The sequence below is a fragment of the Notechis scutatus genome, chromosome 1 (assembly GCF_049901735.1).
Source record: "Notechis scutatus isolate UNSWTSFEM ecotype Mainland chromosome 1, rNotScu1.2, whole genome shotgun sequence".
In the NCBI taxonomy this organism is placed as follows: Eukaryota; Metazoa; Chordata; class Lepidosauria; order Squamata; family Elapidae; genus Notechis; species Notechis scutatus.
The window spans coordinates 35,949,757-35,969,081 of NC_142009.1; the positions used below are offsets into that span (position 1 = coordinate 35,949,757).

The 19,325-nt window shown below is 37.3% G+C and overlaps 1 protein-coding gene across 3 annotated transcripts in view; it reads right to left on the reverse strand.

Moving 5' to 3' along the window:
• Positions 1–909: 909 nt before the first annotated feature.
• The window catches only part of MTIF2 (mitochondrial translational initiation factor 2), a 28,479-nt gene continuing 10,063 nt past the window's right edge, over positions 910–19,325 (reverse strand). For all 3 annotated transcript variants that reach the window (XM_026676711.2, XM_087961064.1, XM_087961073.1), the window contains exons 2-14: positions 18,528–18,727; positions 17,615–17,735; positions 16,804–16,975; positions 13,940–14,100; positions 12,427–12,603; positions 12,128–12,267; positions 10,010–10,134; positions 7,489–7,693; positions 6,066–6,318; positions 5,462–5,602; positions 4,010–4,174; positions 3,315–3,455; positions 910–3,035 (exon numbers count right to left, since the gene is read on the reverse strand). In XM_026676711.2, the coding sequence (XP_026532496.2) occupies positions 2,866–3,035; positions 3,315–3,455; positions 4,010–4,174; positions 5,462–5,602; positions 6,066–6,318; positions 7,489–7,693; positions 10,010–10,134; positions 12,128–12,267; positions 12,427–12,603; positions 13,940–14,100; positions 16,804–16,975; positions 17,615–17,735; positions 18,528–18,719 (2,163 nt within the window). In that variant the 5' untranslated portion in view covers positions 18,720–18,727 and the 3' untranslated portion in view covers positions 910–2,865. The remainder of the gene's footprint in view (positions 3,036–3,314; positions 3,456–4,009; positions 4,175–5,461; positions 5,603–6,065; positions 6,319–7,488; positions 7,694–10,009; positions 10,135–12,127; positions 12,268–12,426; positions 12,604–13,939; positions 14,101–16,803; positions 16,976–17,614; positions 17,736–18,527; positions 18,728–19,325) is intronic.

Sequence of the window (19,325 nt, forward strand, 5' to 3'; positions counted from 1 at the left end):
AATGGGAATTAATCCGTTCGTCTAGGGTCAGGTTGGCCGTCGCAGGAGACTCGTCCTGCATGTGCAGTGGATTATTTGAATCCCATCACTGGACAAAGCCATACTTGAATTTAAAGACACTACAGTTCCAATTACTGTTTTTTTTTTAAAATAGAACTAGAACAGTTTTTTTTTCAAAAGCTGAGGGTTTTTTATGCTACTTTTGTCTTATGGGGTATTTTGTTGCCTGCTTTGATAGTAGTTTTAGTTTCTTTTGCAGAAGTTGTGTTAACAGAAGAGTCCTGTCCTTTTACCTACTATCATGAATTGCTTATCTTCTATAGCAGGGGTCTCCAACCTGTGGGCCATGACTACTACTGCGCCATGGCCTGTTGGCCATTGGGCTGTGTGACTGGCTAGTATGCACATGTGCACCCCTCCACTCGTGCTTGTGTCACAGGCCCTAGCATTCCTACAAGTGTTGTGGCCCTGTTTGTGCATGTGCACGGACACACAAGCGCCTGCTGCCAACCAGAAAGGCTGGGGAACTCTGTTCTGTAGTACTTATTCTTAGGAAAAGGGGAAGCGTACATTTATGCTATTTTGGCTACAAAATTCCAGGAATACTGTATTACCATTTGTTTATAATGTTATTGTACCATAACTGATTTATCAGTATTTTTTCCTTGTTCATTTCCATGCAATGTCATTATTATAAAAACATATTTACCTAAAAATTACCTACAACTCTAACTTTAATGTAAGGCTGATCGCCCGCAAAAGCAGTTTGCAGCTCAAAAATAAAAAACTATGTTGAACATTATAGTGTGAGGGATGACAGCCACCCTCATGTTTCAAACTATTCAATAATGGTTTAGGTGTGGTAGGTTTTGTAATTTAAACATACAAAGGTATTTGATCCAATAGCTGTTGGTTTGAGTGCCATAGGTAAGTTAGTTTATTGTCATTGCACTTCTTACAATGAGATGCATCTTCAGTGTACATTATAACTAAAAATAAGACACAAACACATATTTCGCATTCTATACAATTGAATTGAAAACCTGATATTGCATTAATATTGCATTATACAGTAGAATTCAATATGGTTACTGCTCTGGGATAGAAGGTGGTTTTCAGCCTATTTGTCCTTGTTTTATTATTCTGTACCATCTGCCAGATGGTTATAGTTCAAAAAAAGAGTGCCCAGGATGAGATGGATCTTTATGAATGTTTTGAAATTTCTTAAGGTAGCGGGAGCTATACAGTTCTTCCAAAGAGGGGAGGGGGCAACCAATGATCATCTGGGCAATGATGTTAACCCTCTGGAGCGCTGTCCTATCTGCCACCCTGCAATTAGCAAACCATACACAGGTGCAGTAAGTTAAAATACGCAACGGTGCAGTGGTAGAAGGTTGCCAGCAGTTTTTCATTCAGTTGTTTCCTGGGAAGTTTTGGGTAGTATAATCTCTGCTGGGCCCTTTTGACCAGTCCGCAATGTGAGTGCCCCAGGTCACTTCCTTTTTTATGATAACACATCCAGAAACTTAAAACTGGCCAATTGCTCCACTTGGTCTCCAGCAAGGCCTGGATGTCTGATCTATTCCTTCTATAGACCACTATAAGTTCCTTGGTGTTATTGTCTCCACACCACGAAAACAACCTCATCTCGATAGGCAGACTCATACCCCCTCCCCCCAGAGATGAATTGAATTCTTTATTGTCATTGTACGTATATACACAGTATATATACAATGAAATTCACATAACACCCAGAGACCAGACTCATGCACACACACATGACAATCGCCAAACACCTCCCCACCCTCCAAACTTCCCCGCCTCCTAAAAACACACAAGCATCCACACAACAGACCAAGTAATACTGTCCAACAGCTCACTGATGGTGGTCCTTAAGTTCATTGTTAAGTGCAATTATAGCTCTGGGATAAAAACTATTCAGAAACGTGTGGTCTGAGTTTTAATTGTCCTGTATCTTCTGTCAGAAGGCAACAGTTCATAAAGATTGTAAGCAGGATGGGAAGATGATTCCCACCACTGTTGTATCATTTGCAAATTTAATAGTATTACTGGCATGAGTGGGAATAGTCATGCACATATAGAGCCGTGGTGGTGAACCTATGGTGGCATGCAGAGCCCTCTCTGTGGACATGCACGCCATCACCCCAGCTCAGCACCACGCATGTGCATGCGCCTCCTGCCAGCTAGCTGGCCTTTGGGTCTCTGCTGTGCACACGTGGGGGTGGGGCGCATGCAGGGGGCCCGCATGCATGCATGGGGATGCCTTGCATTTTGGGTATGCGTGCACGTGCTTTGAGCACTCAGGGCCCAAAAGGTTCACCATCACAGGTATAGAGTAAGGGATTCAACACGCAACCCTGTGGTGTACCAGTGTTAAGAACGAAGAGATATGATTACCTAATCTGACCCCCTGAGAGGGGCCAGACAGGAAATCCATAATTCAAAGGCAGATTGAATAAGAAAACCCAGGATCCATAAGTTTAGATACTAGTCTATATGGAAGAATTGAGTTAATGCAGAATTTTGATAGCAAAACACCTCATCTAACATTTTTAATAATGATTGAAAAACAATTGTAGTTAACAAATGTAATGTTTTGGTTTTCCTCGTAGTGAACACTTAGGTTTTAAAATGTTATTTCATAACACATATATCTACTGAAATGGCAGACTTTTCTATTTTCTGTAGCCAATTTTACATTAGAAACAGCAGAAGTTTAAAATATATTCCTGTTAATTGTACAATGTAAGCTACTATCCCAAAGATTCTATAGTCTGATACTGAATGAAGATTGAATGATATTGAATGAAGATTTTCTTGCCTCTATATTTTAGTCACTCTGATTTAAAATCCCGGCTCCCAAGAAATTATCTGCTTTACTTCCTTTGGGCTGAAGCAAACAATTTCATCTCCAACTTCAAACTTCAAATTATTATTTAGACTAAGTCCACAATCCATGCCAGTCTTTGCAATAACAATATCTTCCTTATGGTGCTTCAGAGACGATAAGGATCCTAAATCAAACAAATGAGTAAAATTTTAGTACAAGTAAAAGCGCATAATTTATTAGAAATGTTAGTAAATTGGGGATTCGTTATGCTGTAAGAGTAGCTCTTTATACATAGCATTCATACAGAACTGCACATATTTATACTTAAACAATCCAGACATAAGTATGAAGGAAATGTAGCAGAAATATTAATCAGAAGCAACACCTTCAACAAATGAAAAATGTCAACAAAGTAGAATCTGAGTAACAAACAGCTGCCTAATTGAATATGCACTTTACCCACCTGTCCAAATACATTCTCCATTGCGAATTAATTTGAAGTTCATTTTTTTGTTTAGTTGTCCTTTCTGTACTCTGCAGCCAGCCACTGGAACTTTATGTTTTCCTACATCAACTTCAAAGGTGGCTAAAACGGCAGCTTCTCCTGAAATAAAGGGAATATGAGAATCATGGTCAAAATCCACATAAACATAGCCCACTTGGTTTCTTGTGTTAAAATCTGCTACCACCACCATCCAATGTTGTATTTTTTTAGTTATATCACACAGCAAAATTTTCATTGGTTTGCACAATATGTTTTTGTTTTTCAAGGAAAAGAACTAGAATTTTTAAAAAGTCTGGGAACAGAAAGTTGCCTTCTGCTAGATTTCAACTATTAAAATGTATCTTATTATTTTCTCCACAGTAGGTTTAGAACGATTGAATTTTTAATTTTTCTGTGGTTTATTTCCTCTAGTGTAGTAATCAAGAATAACCTTACATTCTTTATTTTTTTCACAAATATCTGTACTCCAGCGGTATTCAACCTGTAATAACTGTCCTGGTCCTAGAAGGCAGCCTAAGTTTGAATTCTACAAGCAGCAGACAAAACTGGAAGCTTCTAAGACAGCAAAGTTTAGAAAGCCCAGATTTCTGTGGGTGCCCCCGGTTATTGACTAGATAACTTCCAGAAGTTCACTTCTGGAATATTTGTGATACCTATCACATCCTCCTCTACACCAAGAGGCAAAGTGTTGCTGAGCTCTTCCTGTAGATCCTCCACAAGCCGGTAGATGATATTATGTATTTTCACCTTTACTTTCTTTTTGGCAGCCAACTGCTGAAGAGATTTATGTGCTTTTACATTGAACCCATAGATGATACCTGTCAAGTGAATAACAGAACAAATATGAAGTACTGTTGCTTTTTTATTAACTTCAGAATGTACCAAGTACCCCAAGACAAAGATGCAAGAAAGGTTTTTACCTCCTAAAGCTAAACATTAAAATTGAAGCAAATTCCCTTATGCCTGTTTGTATATTCTTTCAAACTACATAATTTATTCTATTTTTAAGAGTGGGAAATATGCTTCGGTTGCTGAAAGATTTACTAACATGTTTGGGTTCTGGGGTTTTACCAAGCGCTGTATCCTGAGACTTGGTTCAGACATTGTGCATTGTAATGCTAATATGCTTAACTATTTTGTTGAAAAAGGAAGAATGTGCTGGATTAATACAATACAATTCATTCACCCTAGTAAGCCTCAAAACAGCAAAATTTGAACTTGAGCAGTAAACCTGTACATTCCCACTGAAAAATTGGATTTGTACACTCCCAATTTCTTGGCAGCTAGGAAAATAACAAGATATAGTCGCAAATGAATCAAAACTCAAGATTAAAATAAACTTTGGAAAGTTCAACATCTCAAAGTTTGAAATAGATCTTATTTATAACTGACTGGTTTATTTCAAACCATTATTTCTGATTAATATGTAACTAGCCAAATTTCATGGGAATGAAAAGCTGCAATAGTTCTGGCTTTTTAGACAATTAGGAAAGTACATAAATTCATCATCCAATGAAGATTAGAGCCCTAAGTGGAATAGGAGATGCTAGAGATTGAAACTGGCTTTAGAAAAAGTCAAGAAAGAGTTCCTTATTGCTAATGAACACTGGATAATTAAGAAAGCTAAGAAATACAAACAAAGTATGTGCTTCCTTGCCTCAGAAGAGTCTTTGATTGCACTGATTATGTCAAGGTGTGGGGTGTGCATACGAAAAGAGGATACCCAGAACACCTCATTATTCTCATGCAATATCTATACACAGTACAGGTCAGAAAGCCAGAGAATAGACAGAATTTAGCAAAAGGGGCAAAGGAGTGAGATGTATATTCTCCCATTATTCAACCTAAAGATGGAATATGTATACAGGTAATCCTCGAGTTACAAATATAATAGCCAATTACATTCGTAACCCAAGGATTCATTAATAGGATCATGTTAAATGAACGTAATCCCTCCCTGCTTTACCCAGTGTATTCAATTAAGTGCAAGCCACTCTGTGCATTTATGACTGACTACATAATTTACTTAATTAAACTAAGGAACAAGCTATTAGTTCTAATTAATCCAACAAATAAATTGATACCCTCAGAATCCAACTCCTTACCTTTAAACAATTCTGCTAGATTTATGTCATTTTCAGTAATATCCCCAATTCCACAATGAATCACATCTAATATACATTCTTCATCAGCATCATAGGTTTTCAGAATATTCAAAATGGTTTCTACAGAGCCATCGACATCACCTGGGTAAAACAAGACAGTTAATTTCAGTAGAAAGAAGAAAAATCATACTCAAGCAAGGCACATAACACTGGAACATTATGCTATTGTATTGGGAATGTGTGCTTATAAATTGGGGGGGGGGGAGAGAGATCAGCAACAAAGTATTAAATTCTGATCCGATTATACAAATATTTCCGAGGAGCTGTTTTTAATGTGTTAAATTTGTGATTGAAAGTCCACAGTCTGGACTCCTTCAGTGGGCCTAGATCAGGGGTGTCAAACTCACGGTGTCATGGCAACATCACGTGATGTATCGGGACTTTTTTCCCCTTTGCTAAAGCAGGCAGGGGCGGGGCCAGCATGTGATGCATTTGGCCCGCGGGCCGCAAGTTTGATACCCCTGGCCTAGATGGATGCTGAGGTTTAGATTTAAAGACTCAAACAAGAATGTAGAGCTGATCACAAAGAGAAAAGTGATTATACCTTTGATAATGAGAGACAACATGTTTTTGTCACTCTGAATATCTTTTTCAAATTGCCTAGTCATGGACTCCTTTTGGTTCTTCTTTGTTAAACATACTCTCTTTCTCCAGCTCATGTTCATGAGACCCTCTCGCTTCTTCTTGTAGACCTCCTGGTGAGCCCTTTGCTTCTCTTCTATAATTTCTTGATCTTTCTTGATCTTTTCCTGCTGTTTCACATAGTTTCTCCATTCAACAACTTCATGTGCCCTTTGCTTGGCAGAACAAAATTAATTAACCCGTTAATTTGACAACATAGCTTGGCTCCTATCATTGCTGTTGCATAGTGTGCTCATGGCTCTCAGCCCTGAGGGTGCTCAGAGGTGCTGGTGCCACTATATTCTTTTCTATGTATATTCCCCATCGTGTGACTGATTTCTCTTTTGTAATTCCTTCCTCTACAATCTCTCTGCTCTATAAGGGGAGCAAAAATCAAGTGAAGCATACCACAAAGTGAAGCATACCACCATACTGACTATAAAAGTGATCACATGACTCACATTAATTGTAATCACATTTCAAAGCCCACAAAAGTAGGAATTGATCATAAAGTTATTTTTTCAGCACTGTGGTAACTTCAAACATTTATTGAACAAGGCAGTCAATGAGCAAGATCTACCTGTACTCAAAAATATCGAATTCTCATAAAAGCATAAAATTACATTTTAATTTTCTATCATTTAAATAATATCCAAATGTGCTGGACCACTGGGAAAATGACTTTTATATCATTCTATATATTTTATATAGAACTTAGAATTTCTATACTATAATGTATGTATATAACATTTCTATATTGTAATTTATGTTTCTTTTTCCATAGAGGCATGTTATTAGCTTATCTCCCAAAAGCTTTAAATATATCCATAGACTATCCCAAAATTAGTTGACCCTCTTTTAATTTGAAAAAATAAAAATGTATATTACCACCCATTTCATGGAAAGTGACTATGAGCAGCATACTGTACAGCAATGAAAAAACACCTTATTGATACCTTTATTGTAACTCACCAAAGTGAGCACCTTCCAATAACAATAACATTAAAATGTCATTTCCCCCAGTAGGGATATTTTTTGTCCAAACCAAGACATTACTACTGGTGAATAATCAGAAATTGAAACTGAACCAATATTATATTTCTCAACTAAATGAATCATCAACAGGGTTATTAAAATACCACTCCAGTTTTGAGCAAGTGCCACATGGAATAGATAAAAGTCTTTCCTGCTTGAATTAAACTATTTCCATATGTTGAAAAAAAATCTTCCTTCTCACTGATATTTTACTTTTGCTGGTGCATCTTGGATGAAACTTTGGATAAATACTGAATAAAGACAATTTTAGGAACATTAGACTTGAATACTAAAACAAGAAATGTACTTACCTCAGATTCAACTTCAAGGATTTCTTCCCCTGCTGCAGGGACCTCCTTCCACCCCACGATCTCCGTGGGCAAACCAGGGGAAGCATTTTCCATGATTTTGCCATTGTCATCAAATATCAGTCGTACTTTGGCCCAGGTTTCTCCAGCAACCAAAATGCAGCCCTTTCTCAGACTGCCTCTTTGAATAATGGCAGTGGTCACTGGACTGGGGTCAGGTGGAAGGCAAATAAAAATAAAAATGACATTTGATTTGATATTCACAATCAATGGTATGTTTTAATGTCTAAGCCTCTTTATACAGCTTTATTATGTCGATATATCAGTATAACTTTTTCAGTTTAAAATCTACTTTGACACAAATCTATAAAACAGAGCAGAACAATATATTTTTCACCCAAACTATCTTTAGAAACATTTTATCAATAAGTTTACATGGAGATAAGGATCCTAAGATCCTTAGGCAAATGCATTTCATTGAGGTCTCTTCCTTCATTCGCTTATTCCATCCTGAATCCTATAAGCTCTAGGGACTTAGGGGATTCTTTTTCAAAATGGCTGGTAGACAGAGGTTTGCTCTCCATAAAATGGCCACTGGGGTGGTGGTGGTGGTAAGATTTTGGAATCACCAAATGTTTTTACAAGTAAATTTGTGAAAAATGTTTTTTGTCACCTTTTCTAGTCCAACCCACTCACTCTCCTTATTTTTAGCTTACCTTTTTGGTAGAGACAAGGGAGACAGAGGAGAGAGAAGAGGTTGATACTTTTCCAAAATGTTGGGCTGCAATCATTCTATGAATGCTTAGGAAGCCCAAGTAGGGCTTAAGACTTTCTTGGCAATTAAAATAATGTTGAATTCTGATGCTTTGCTTTGCTGCAGGCTATTTCCATTCATTATTTTATTAATATGCCTCCCCACCCCCAATTCAAGTGTAGCAGGGAGCCCATTGTGTGCTATGGGAATTGATTGCAGTAGTTTTGCAATAAGGCAAATTTCACATTGACACATTATTGGAGTGCTACTGGAGAGATTAAATCTAAGCAAACAGGTTTTCTAGAAGAAATCTAGAAGAAAAAAAAGATCTGCCAACATCTAGAAACAAGTAAAGTAATAACTAACAGTCAGCACGGGTTTGTAAAGAACAGATCATGCCAAACCAATCTTATTTCATTCTTCCAACAGTGACTAAATTAGTAGACTGGAGAAATACTGTGGACATAATATATTTAGATTTCAGCAAGGCATTCGACAAAGTAGACCACAACCTACTTCTTAGTAAGCTAGAAAAAAGTGGAATAGATAGCACCACCACTGGATGGACTCGCAACTGGCTGGCAAACCGTACTCAATGAGTAGTCCTTAATGGGTCTAAGTCTACATAGAGGGAAGTAAGCAGTGGGGTGCCACAAGGTTCTGTCTTAGGCCCAGTCCTCTTCAATATTTTCATTAACAACTTAGATGAGGGAATAGAAGGGGAACTTACCAAATTTGCAGATGATACTAAGCTGGCAGGAATAGCTAACACCCAAGAAGATAGGCTCAAGATCCAGATGGATCTTGACAGACTAGAACATTGTCCATATCTAACAAAATGAAATTTAATGTAGAGAAAAGTAAAGTCCTACACTTAGGCAAGAAAAACCAAAAGTACACATATAGACTGGGTGAAACCAGGCTCAATAGCAGTAACTGTGAGAGGGATCTTGGAGTCCTAGTGGACAACCAGCTAAATATGAGCCAGCAATGTGCAGCAGCAGCCCAAAAAGCTAATGCAATCCTAAATTGTATTAACAGAGGGATACAATCAAGATCAAGGGAAGTACTAATACTACTCTATAAAGCCTTAGTAAGATCACAACTAGAGTACTGCATCCAGTTTTGTTCACCACATTACAAAAAAGATGTTGACACTCTAGAAAAAGTACAGAGAAGAGCAACCAGGATGATTAGGGGACTGGAGGCTAAAACATACAACGAACAGTTGCAGGAACTGGGCTTGGCTAGTTTAGTAAAGAGAAGGACCAGGGGAGACAGGATAGTGGTCTTCCAATATTTGAGGGGCTGCCACAGGGAGGAAGAGGTCAAGCTATTTTCTAAAGCGCCTGTAGGCCAGACAAGGAATAAAGGATGGAAACTGAACAAGGAGAGATTTAACCTGGAAATAAGGAGAAACTTTCTGACAGTGAGAACAATCAACCAATGGAACAGCTTGACCTCAGAAGTTGTGGGAGCGCCATCGCTTGAGACTTTCAAGAAAAGATTGGACTGTCATCCGTCAGAAATTGTGTAGGGTCTCCCCCTTGGGTGGGGGGTTGGACTAGATGACCTACAAGGTCCCTTCCAACTCTGATTATCTGTTATCTGTTACATAAAATTACATGTTTTAAATCAATATTTTAATTTTATTTACACAGAACTGTTTTTAAATTTTAATTTAGTATGCATTGTTATTTAATTACACTATTGGAAATTTTTGAGCAACTCCCAGCCAAGAATGAAATTAATGAAAAGATGCATGCTCACCCTTTCCCTTTATCTGTGCGAGATTCTATTATAATACCTTCCACGAGGCCTGTGCTATCTGCCTTCAATTCCATCACCTCAGCAAGAGTTACAATTGCCTCTTTTAAGTTCATCAAGTTATGGCTCTAGGTCAGAAAAGTCAAAAGTAATTCAGAAAAGACAGGACTTAACGATCATCGTAAGTAATTCAGTATGCATGGAAAATTTAAAATCTAGGATACGCTGGTGACTGACTATAGCTTCTTTAATCACATCTTCCAAGATCATTACCTACAGGTGAAACTCAAAAAATTAGAATATTGTGCAAAAGTTCATTTATTTCAGTAATGCAACTTAAAAGGTGAACCTAATATATGAGATAGATTCATTACATGCAAAGCAAGATAGTTCAAGCCGTGATTTGTCATAATTGAGATGATTATGGCTTACAGCTCATGAAAACCCCAAATCCACAATCTCAGAAAATTAGAATATTACATGCAATCAATAAAACAAGGATTGTACATAGAACAATATTGGACCTCTGAAATGTATAAGCATGCATATGTACTCAGTACTTGGTCTGGGCCCCTTTTGAAGCAATTACTGCCTCAATGCGGCATGGCATGGAAGCTATTAGCCTGTGGCACTGCTGAGGTGTTATGGAAGACCAGGATGCTTCAATAGCGGCCTTCAGCTCTTCTGCATTGTTTGGTCTCATGTCTCTCATCTTTCTCTTGGCAATACCCCATAGATTCACTATGGGGTTCAGGTCACGTGACTTTGCTGGCCAATCAAGCACAGTAACCCCACGGTCATTGAACCAAGTTTTGGTGCTTTTGGCAGCGTGGGCAGGTGCCAAGTCCTGCTGGAAAATGAAGTCAGCATCCCTATAAAGCTCGTCTGCGGAAGGAAGCATGAAGTGCTTCAAAATCTCCTGGTAGACGGCTGCGTTGACCCTGGACTTAATGAAGCACAGTGGACCAACACCAGCAGATGACATGGCTCCCCAAATCAACATAGACTGTGGAAACTTCACACTGGACTTCAAGCATCTTGCAGTGTGTGCCTCTCCATTCTTCCTCCAGACTCTGGGTCCTTGGTTTCCAAATGAGATGCAAAAGTTGCTCTCATCAGAAAAGAGGACTTTGGACCCTGAGCAACAAATCAGTTCCTTTTTTTCTTTAGCCCAGGTAAGACGCTTCTGACGTTGTTTATTGTTCAGGAGTGGCTTGAAAAGAGGAATACGACATTTGAAGCCCATGTCCAGGATCCGCCTGTGTGTGGTGGCTCTTGACGCACTGACTCCAGCCTCAGTCCACTCCTTGTGAAAGTCCCCAACACTTTTGAATGGCCTTTTCCTGACAATCCTCTCCAGGCTGCGGTCATCCCTGCTGCTTGTGCACCTTTTTCTTCCACACTTTTTCCTTCCACATAACTTTCTATTAATGTGCTTTGATACAGCACTTTGGGAACATCCAACTTCTTTTGCAATTACCTTTTGAGGCTTTCCCTCCTTGTAGAGGGTGTCAGTGATGGTTTTCTGTACAACTGTCAGGTCAGCAGTCTTTCCCATGATTGTGATTCCTACTGAACCAGACTGAGAGACCATTTAAAGGCTCAGGAACCCTTTGCAGGTGTTATGGCTTAATTAACTGATTAGAGTGGGACACTTTGAGCCTAGAATATTGAACCTTTTCACAACATTCTAATTTTCTGAGATTGTGGATTTGGGGTTTTCATGAGCTGTAAGCCATAATCATCTCAATTATGACACATCACGGCTTGAACTATCTTGCTTTGCATGTAATGAATCTATCTCATATATTAGGTTCACCTTTTAAGTTGCATTACTGAAATAAATGAACTTTTGCACGATATTCTAATTTTTCGAGTTTCACCTGTAGGAATAAATAGCAGAATAAAATATTTTTCCTCATTAGGAAGTTTTCCTGCTCAATGCTGAGAAAGAACTGCTTTTCTCCAAATAGCTCTGAGTAGAGGTTCAGATTAAGGTTTTCCTCGCCTAAAAGCTCTACCCAATGTTGTATCATGTGAGTCTTGACGAATCAAATTTTACTGCAAATAATGTGATACAGATTTACCTTAGGAATAGGCACTGAAACTGATTTGCGTTACCTTTAATGCAGAGATAGGAACAGCCTGAACATCTCCTCCATAGTCTTCACAAACAATATCATGAGACAGCAGTTGTTTCTTTACTTTTTCAGGATCAGCTTCAGGTTTGTCACATTTATTGATGGCAACAATGATTGGAACTGAGAGAGAAAAAACATGGAGGGGCAAGTTTCAGATACTTATGTAATTTGTTCCATAGTGAATCTTCAAAAAATAAGATATTCAGTAACAGAAATATGTCAATAGTAGTACTTATCTCCTCCCTCAACTTCCCAAAAGAGAACAAAATCCATGAATACCTTTAGCATTTTTAGCATGTTGAATGGATTCCACAGTTTGCTCCATCACACCATCATCGGCAGCTATCACCAGTACAACAATATCAGTGATATGTGTACCTCTTGCCCTCATGGCTGAAAAGGCAGCATGGCCAGGAGTATCCAAGAATGTTACCTTCTCCCCGGAAGGCAACTGCACTACAAAAGCAATTGGGAATATATACAGTATCTTCTGAACAAGAGTTTAATGCTTCTCATATCACTTTCACACTGAACAGCTGCTTCCATGAGATTTGTAATAATTCCTCAACTCTAAACAGAAAAATTGCCTAAAAGTGACAATCACTTTTCTATAGTCCATGTTCAGCTGTTAAATCTTTCTGCAAAACAATGCTTTATGGGGCTTTACTTCTGATACTTGAAGTTTGTCTTCATTTGTCTGTTATTTGCTAACTTTTGCCAAAGTGGTATCCTCCAGCTATGTTGGACTACAATTTTCTCAGATAACAATCAGCGAGGTTGGAAATTATAGGGGTCCAATGCACCACTTAGAGAGGCTCCTGCTCTATAATCTATTGGCAATGAAACCAGTTGGATCCATTTTTTGACATCAGAAAATAAAGATACACGTATTTACTTTCTGTTAAGATCAGACTGAGAAACTTCATATGGTTTAGTTAAGACTTGAAACTTGAGTTCTTGAGACAACTTTACTCCATGGACAGGAGAGGTGACTTTTGTCAGATTTCACACCTAGGTTTGGCAGTAAACCTCTATGTAGTTAAGCCTGAATTTAGTTATTTCTACGCTGAAGCTGGCAAAAGGCACCCAGGCTTAACAGCTGAATTCGACTGTATTGCACACAGGAAGAGGAATACAAACCTTCTATACAACAGTTGATTGCTGACTGCACAGCAAAGAATTCAGAGTCTTTATATATGATCCAGCTTTTAAACAGTCTTGCCTTTCTGAATTAACAAATATTCCCAGGTTATTGGTGGCCCCGGGAGTTCATTTGAGATACACTAAAATAATGGCTTCTCGTGCCTGGCAAATTCTAGTTTTACCTCACTAATCTCATAGCACCTTAATTTTTGTTTTCACTTCTACATTCCACCTTCCCTCCTTCCAGCTTGCATTTTGCTCACTTTCAGGCACATTATCTTCTTACAGTCCTTTTATTTGCTATGAATTTATGAGGTAGCCTTGAGCAAGAAACTACATTGTTTTAATGATATCAAAATCGTATTATCATTTTATACCCGTAGTAATCCAATTTTGATATAATGAATATTGCAGATGAGAAATTGCCAACATTATAAAGTACGATCCAGATGCTGTTGTACTGATTTAAAATATTTAGGTTATTTTTAGATTCACAAGATAAAAGCAATGGAACAGTAATGTTTATCTGCTTGTACCAACATGATCAATGAGAAATAATGGGAGATGAAGTCCAACACCATTTGGAAAGCAACAGACTTTTTATTCTTCATCCAAAGACAACTAAGAATAATACTCAAATAAATCATACCAAGAAAGGCACCGATATGTTGTGTTATACTTCCTGCCTCCATTGCTGCCACATTAGTATTTCGCAGGCTATCAAGCAATGTAGTTTTTCCATGATCGACATGGCCCAATACGGTAATAACTGGAGGCCTGGGGGTTAATAAAGCTGGATTTGGAAGAGGCCTGCAATCAATAGTAACACATTCAATTTTACATGAAATAAGCCTTTTTTATGTTTTGTATTCTATGCTTAACAAAGCTCTTAAAATTCCCAATCTCTGTGTTTTAACTTTTTGTGACAATTAATAGTTTGGAACTAGAGTGTCCTCAAGGTATAGTTTTTCTACCTAAGAAGGAAACATGGCTTTTTCATGGCTAAATTATAAATAGGGAACCTGTAAAGGTTTGGCTTCTAACTTTTCAGTGAACAACATATCATATTGGCAACAAGAAGGAAAACTGAAAATGTTGCATTATCTCTGGATAACCTCTGAGAGGCAAAGTCTCACCTCTAAATGCGCCTATCCATGAAAAATGGTCAGAAAATGCTGCCCTTTTGCCACCAAAGGTTTGAGCTGCATTTTCAGGGTACTGGGAAACCCACGAGGGTTGCAATCATGCCCTAAGTAAAGATTTTGGTTTTCCAGATCAACTGCTTATATAAAACTATGAACAGAATTGCTGTAATGAATTCTATTTGAACTCAGGAATAGAACACAGAAGTTGTACACGAGCAAATTAGACCATTGAACCATGATTCTCTGCAGTGTCACCACTGGAAGTGATTTTCCAGGAATTTAGAGAAATCTGTCCCATTTAAGATTTTTTGCAAGGAAAGAAGGTGTTTTACCACTTCTCCAAGGAGCAACTTATTTTGTTACAGTAGTTCCTACAGGATCAATCAGTTCTTAACACTAAATAAATTAGCATGTTTTATAACATCATCAGTTCAAATTTCATGAAAATCACAAACTATGATTTTCTTTCATAATTTAACTTCTTTCAGCATTTCCCAGGAAGTAGGGGGAGGGAGCTATTTTGGTCTAGAGGTTAAAGTACCAGACTAAAAACTGGGAGACTTTCAAATTCTAGTCCCTCCTTAGTGTGAAAGCCAGCTAGGTGATTTTGGGCCAGTTACTCTCTCTCAGCCAACCCACCTCACAGGACTGTTGTTGAGAAAATAGAAATTAGGTGTGTTGGATATGTTTGCCATCTTGAGTTATTTGTAAAAATAATAAAGGTGGGGTATAAGCAAATAATGCATGCATACATACTATCCTTTTTAGCCATTTTAAAGATTACTATAAAATATATTAACTATGTGAAATACTTAAACGGTTATGTGAATTATTTTATTTCATATCAAAATGTAATAAAATGTTTAACATTAGTAGAAGGCAGATAAAAATTCTTGTGGGCTACTATTTTCTATGAATATGAACTGAAGATGTCATTGTAGTACTTTATTTCCTGTTTTTCTTCTCTCTAAACAGAAATAGCTTCATTTTGCATACAAATAGAAAGGCAGAAAAAGTGTATGCTAAAAATACAGGGATAATTAGTTTGTTACCAGTGCCTGGGAAAATGTTTGGCAAAATGTTGACTGAAATATGTAAGAAATAATATGAACAATATTTAGGAATTTCAGATGTTAGGCAGTTTATGTGTATAGTTATGATTCTTGCCAGGCCACTGAAAAATGTATGAACATGAGAAAATATGTTTACAGCAAATTTGTTGATTTAGAGAAAGATTCTGATAAATGGGCTTTACTTCACACAAATATGAAACTGAAGTTTAGCTACTAAATAAAGTAAGAACAATATATGAAAGAAAAAGCACATTTAAAAATAAATGGAATACTTACTGTTCACCATTAATCAAAAATATGTGATATCCTGTGCCTATTTCATGTATTTATGGATACATGTGTATGGAATGGTTGTGATTATATTAAATATATGTTGTTCAGATAAAATATTAAACATATAGTATAAACACGGATCTGAAACACAAATGTATCAAAAATCTACCTAACAAGGAAAATTGTGTGAACAACTGCAAGTAATATATAAATGGCAAAAGGAAGGATTAAGTAGATGCATTTATCTAGTTTGATACAATGTTTACTGAAGATGAGGATATGGGTGGAGAAATGTTAAGATAGCAGAAAGGTTGTAGTAGTATTATGGTCTGATAGGGGAAAGAATCTTTCCTAAAGAAGTTTAAATGGCTGCATATATTGCTGTTATACAGAAACAAGAATTAAGTATGTCGGAGATACATAAAAACTTAAATGCAGTGGTAATGGAGTGAAAAAATGGGCATGGAATTAAAGTGGATTGAATACAAAAGTGAGTGATCAATATAAAAGAAGTACATTGAGGGATGAAATTGCAAAACAAATACATGAAATAGGAATGGATAGAGCTGATACAATAGCTAAAAGGATGCAGGTCTCATGCAAGATAATTCAATACTGTACATACTTTCACAGTGAACATGAGTAGTATAATCCAAATAAATACACATTAGAAATATAATGTATGTTACTAATTAAAGTTCCAATTAATATTTTCATGATTTTACTTTTATCTGAAAATTAAATTGTGGCTTTGGGAGAAGCAGTACACTGCACATGTTTCCTAGTGATAGGATATATGGAATACAATGTTGCCTTTAAAGGATTTAACTGCATTATAGATCATAGCTTGCACAGCAGTATGTCTAGATAAAACTGGACTTCAGTTTAGGCACTGATTGACAATAACCAACTCAGTCTTCATGGGCCCATTATTTTCTGCACTTCACATACAATGGGTTACATATATTATACAAGTTATGTTTAAATCCAGTAATAAAAAACCACTTAAGCATTGATGTTACCTTCTAACCACGTCTTTATTTTCTTTCACTTTTTCTTCTTTCAGTTCAGCCCATTTGTACTGCATGCCAGATTTTTTAATGATATCTTTGATCCAATTTACTTCCAAGACCGAATCGGGTTCTAGTGAATCTAAATCTATGTCTGTGTTCAGCAGAGCTTCATATATGTGATCTGAGTATAAAAACATTACATTCATTGAGCAATGATCCAACCAAGGAAAAGGCCTATGATACAGCAGCATTAACTGGAGGAAAATGTTTGTCATATAATTTCCAGTGTCCAGACAGGATGTACAGTCTTCAACTACTTCGATGCTTTGTCAGATTTCAATGCTGTTATTGTTACCATCACATTATTAAAATATATTTTATGCAAAGAAAAAAGATTAAAGGGAGACAATTAAAGAATTAGAACAAATTAAATACTAAATTCTGTGTCTGAGCACAGTCTCAGGTAGCATACTAGGCCAGATATGTTTCTCAGGCAGTAGTCCACAAAATATGAGAGGAAAACACAAAAAGGAAATGAAGGGGCAGTGGTTAATCTGAACCTTGTGTATCTGTTTGTACACAAAAATCAGAAACTATGACCTGGAAGAAGGAAGAAATCAGAGATTTTTCTAAAATTGTGGACTGTCAGTGCTCTATGGGGTTTTTTTTTGTGTGTGTGTAGCATATACCCCTGCCCTTGAAACTAAATATGTGGGATTCAAAAATGAAGCTGCAACACAAGGATATCAATCAGCTGAAAGGAAGATCGGGAATCGCTCCTTTTGTAATTTCCAGGCATTATTTGAAAGAACTGGCTCACCTATATCCTTATGCATCGCTTTTGCAAGCTCCTCCACAGTCATTGTGAGCTTTATCTCAACCTCTTGTTTCTTTGCTTTCATCTGAACAGGTTTCAATTTCACTTTGCCCAATTTCTCTCTCTGCAAGAAAGTTTAGGAACAATATATTTAGTCACTGGATCAACTCATTTTCTGAGTTTCCACGATATACTTAGCCATAAACAAAAGGGCTGGATTGTCATGAATCTCATGATCTTCACAAATGTGGATTCTCACCAATTTTGTGGCCCCTCAAACTCACTCTGAATATGACCGTTAAAAAATGGCATAATTTCCTGTCATTCTGGAACAAATGAAATTTGTAATGTACCGTAAGTTCTAAATAGGCATATAAAATTTAAAAATAAAAAATCCCCTACTCCTGAGGGAAAAACTGTGTCAGTATATGTGATGTGCCTTTTCACCCACATTTCAATCTTTCGACTCCCCACTAATGCTTGCCTGGGCTCATGACAATAATGCTGTGCTAATTCCTCTTCTTCTCCAATTGTTAATTTATTACTAACTAAAGGGTAACTGAAGCTTGGAAAAATGATTCCCAATTAAAAAAATTTTTAATACTTTTCAAATGAAGCCCACATATTCTTCCAGGAAGTTGACACATGCAATAGTATACAAAGATCTCCCCGTGATCACATTCACTGAATAGAACACAAATGCTTGAAAGGGGCACAGCATCAAGTGAACTCAGAATTCTTCCTCTTAACTACAATTCAAAACATTTATAAAAAGTAAAGAAAGGAATTGATTGTTGGAAAGTTTATATTTATATTTACCTCTACTGCATCTCTCTATAAACAACATTGTCTTTTATTTCTTCGCTAGAGGCACACAAAAGTCCTTCAATGCAAGAATAAAGTAACTATTAATTACCTCCTTGGTGGTAAAAAGCCTAAATTGTGAGGTGGTGTCTGGATGCCAGAGCAGCGGATGCAGCTGAATGGGACACATGGGGTAGGCAGAGGACAGGACAGACTTCCACTGTTTTCGGTAAGCCAGGGAGTGCAGCTGCCTGCAAGCACTAAATAAACGAGCCAAATTCTCCAATGGTGGCATCCAATTCATGTTTCCCTCTGTAACCAAGAAAAAATAGAGCTTGAATTTCCAATTTTCAAGTGGACAGTCTAAAAGAGATACCCCTGAAGCAAAGGAGAATAAAGCTGCTGTAACTTCCTTCCACAATGATTTGGAAGAGAAAATGATGGCATTACACCATGAAACTTTTTCTGTTAAGCCAGTATTCAAAAATACAGAGGCCATAACCAATTTTGTTTACATAAATCATAAAATTAGGACTACCAGTAGCTAGTAGCAGTGTTCAAATCTGTATCTTGTTGCTGCCGTTTTGTGGCAATCAGAATTTTTGCAGCCTGTATCTAGTGTGGTTCTAAATAAAACTCTGTAGAGATTCTCAGTCATTCAGGTCTTGCTTGTCCCAAAGGTGCTATTTCGGGAGGCAACTGGGCTTTGTTTTTTCTTTGAAGACGTTTTGCTTATCATGAAGCATTTGGAGGTGTTTCAACTTGAAAAAACACCTTTGGGTTTTTTCTGTGACCTGGATGACTGAGAATCTCTGCAGACTTTTAGCTGTACAATTTGGGATTAACACCCTTTGAATGGTGTGGGAGTAGGAATGGATTTCCAGAGAAGAAGAAAAAAATGCAGACTACA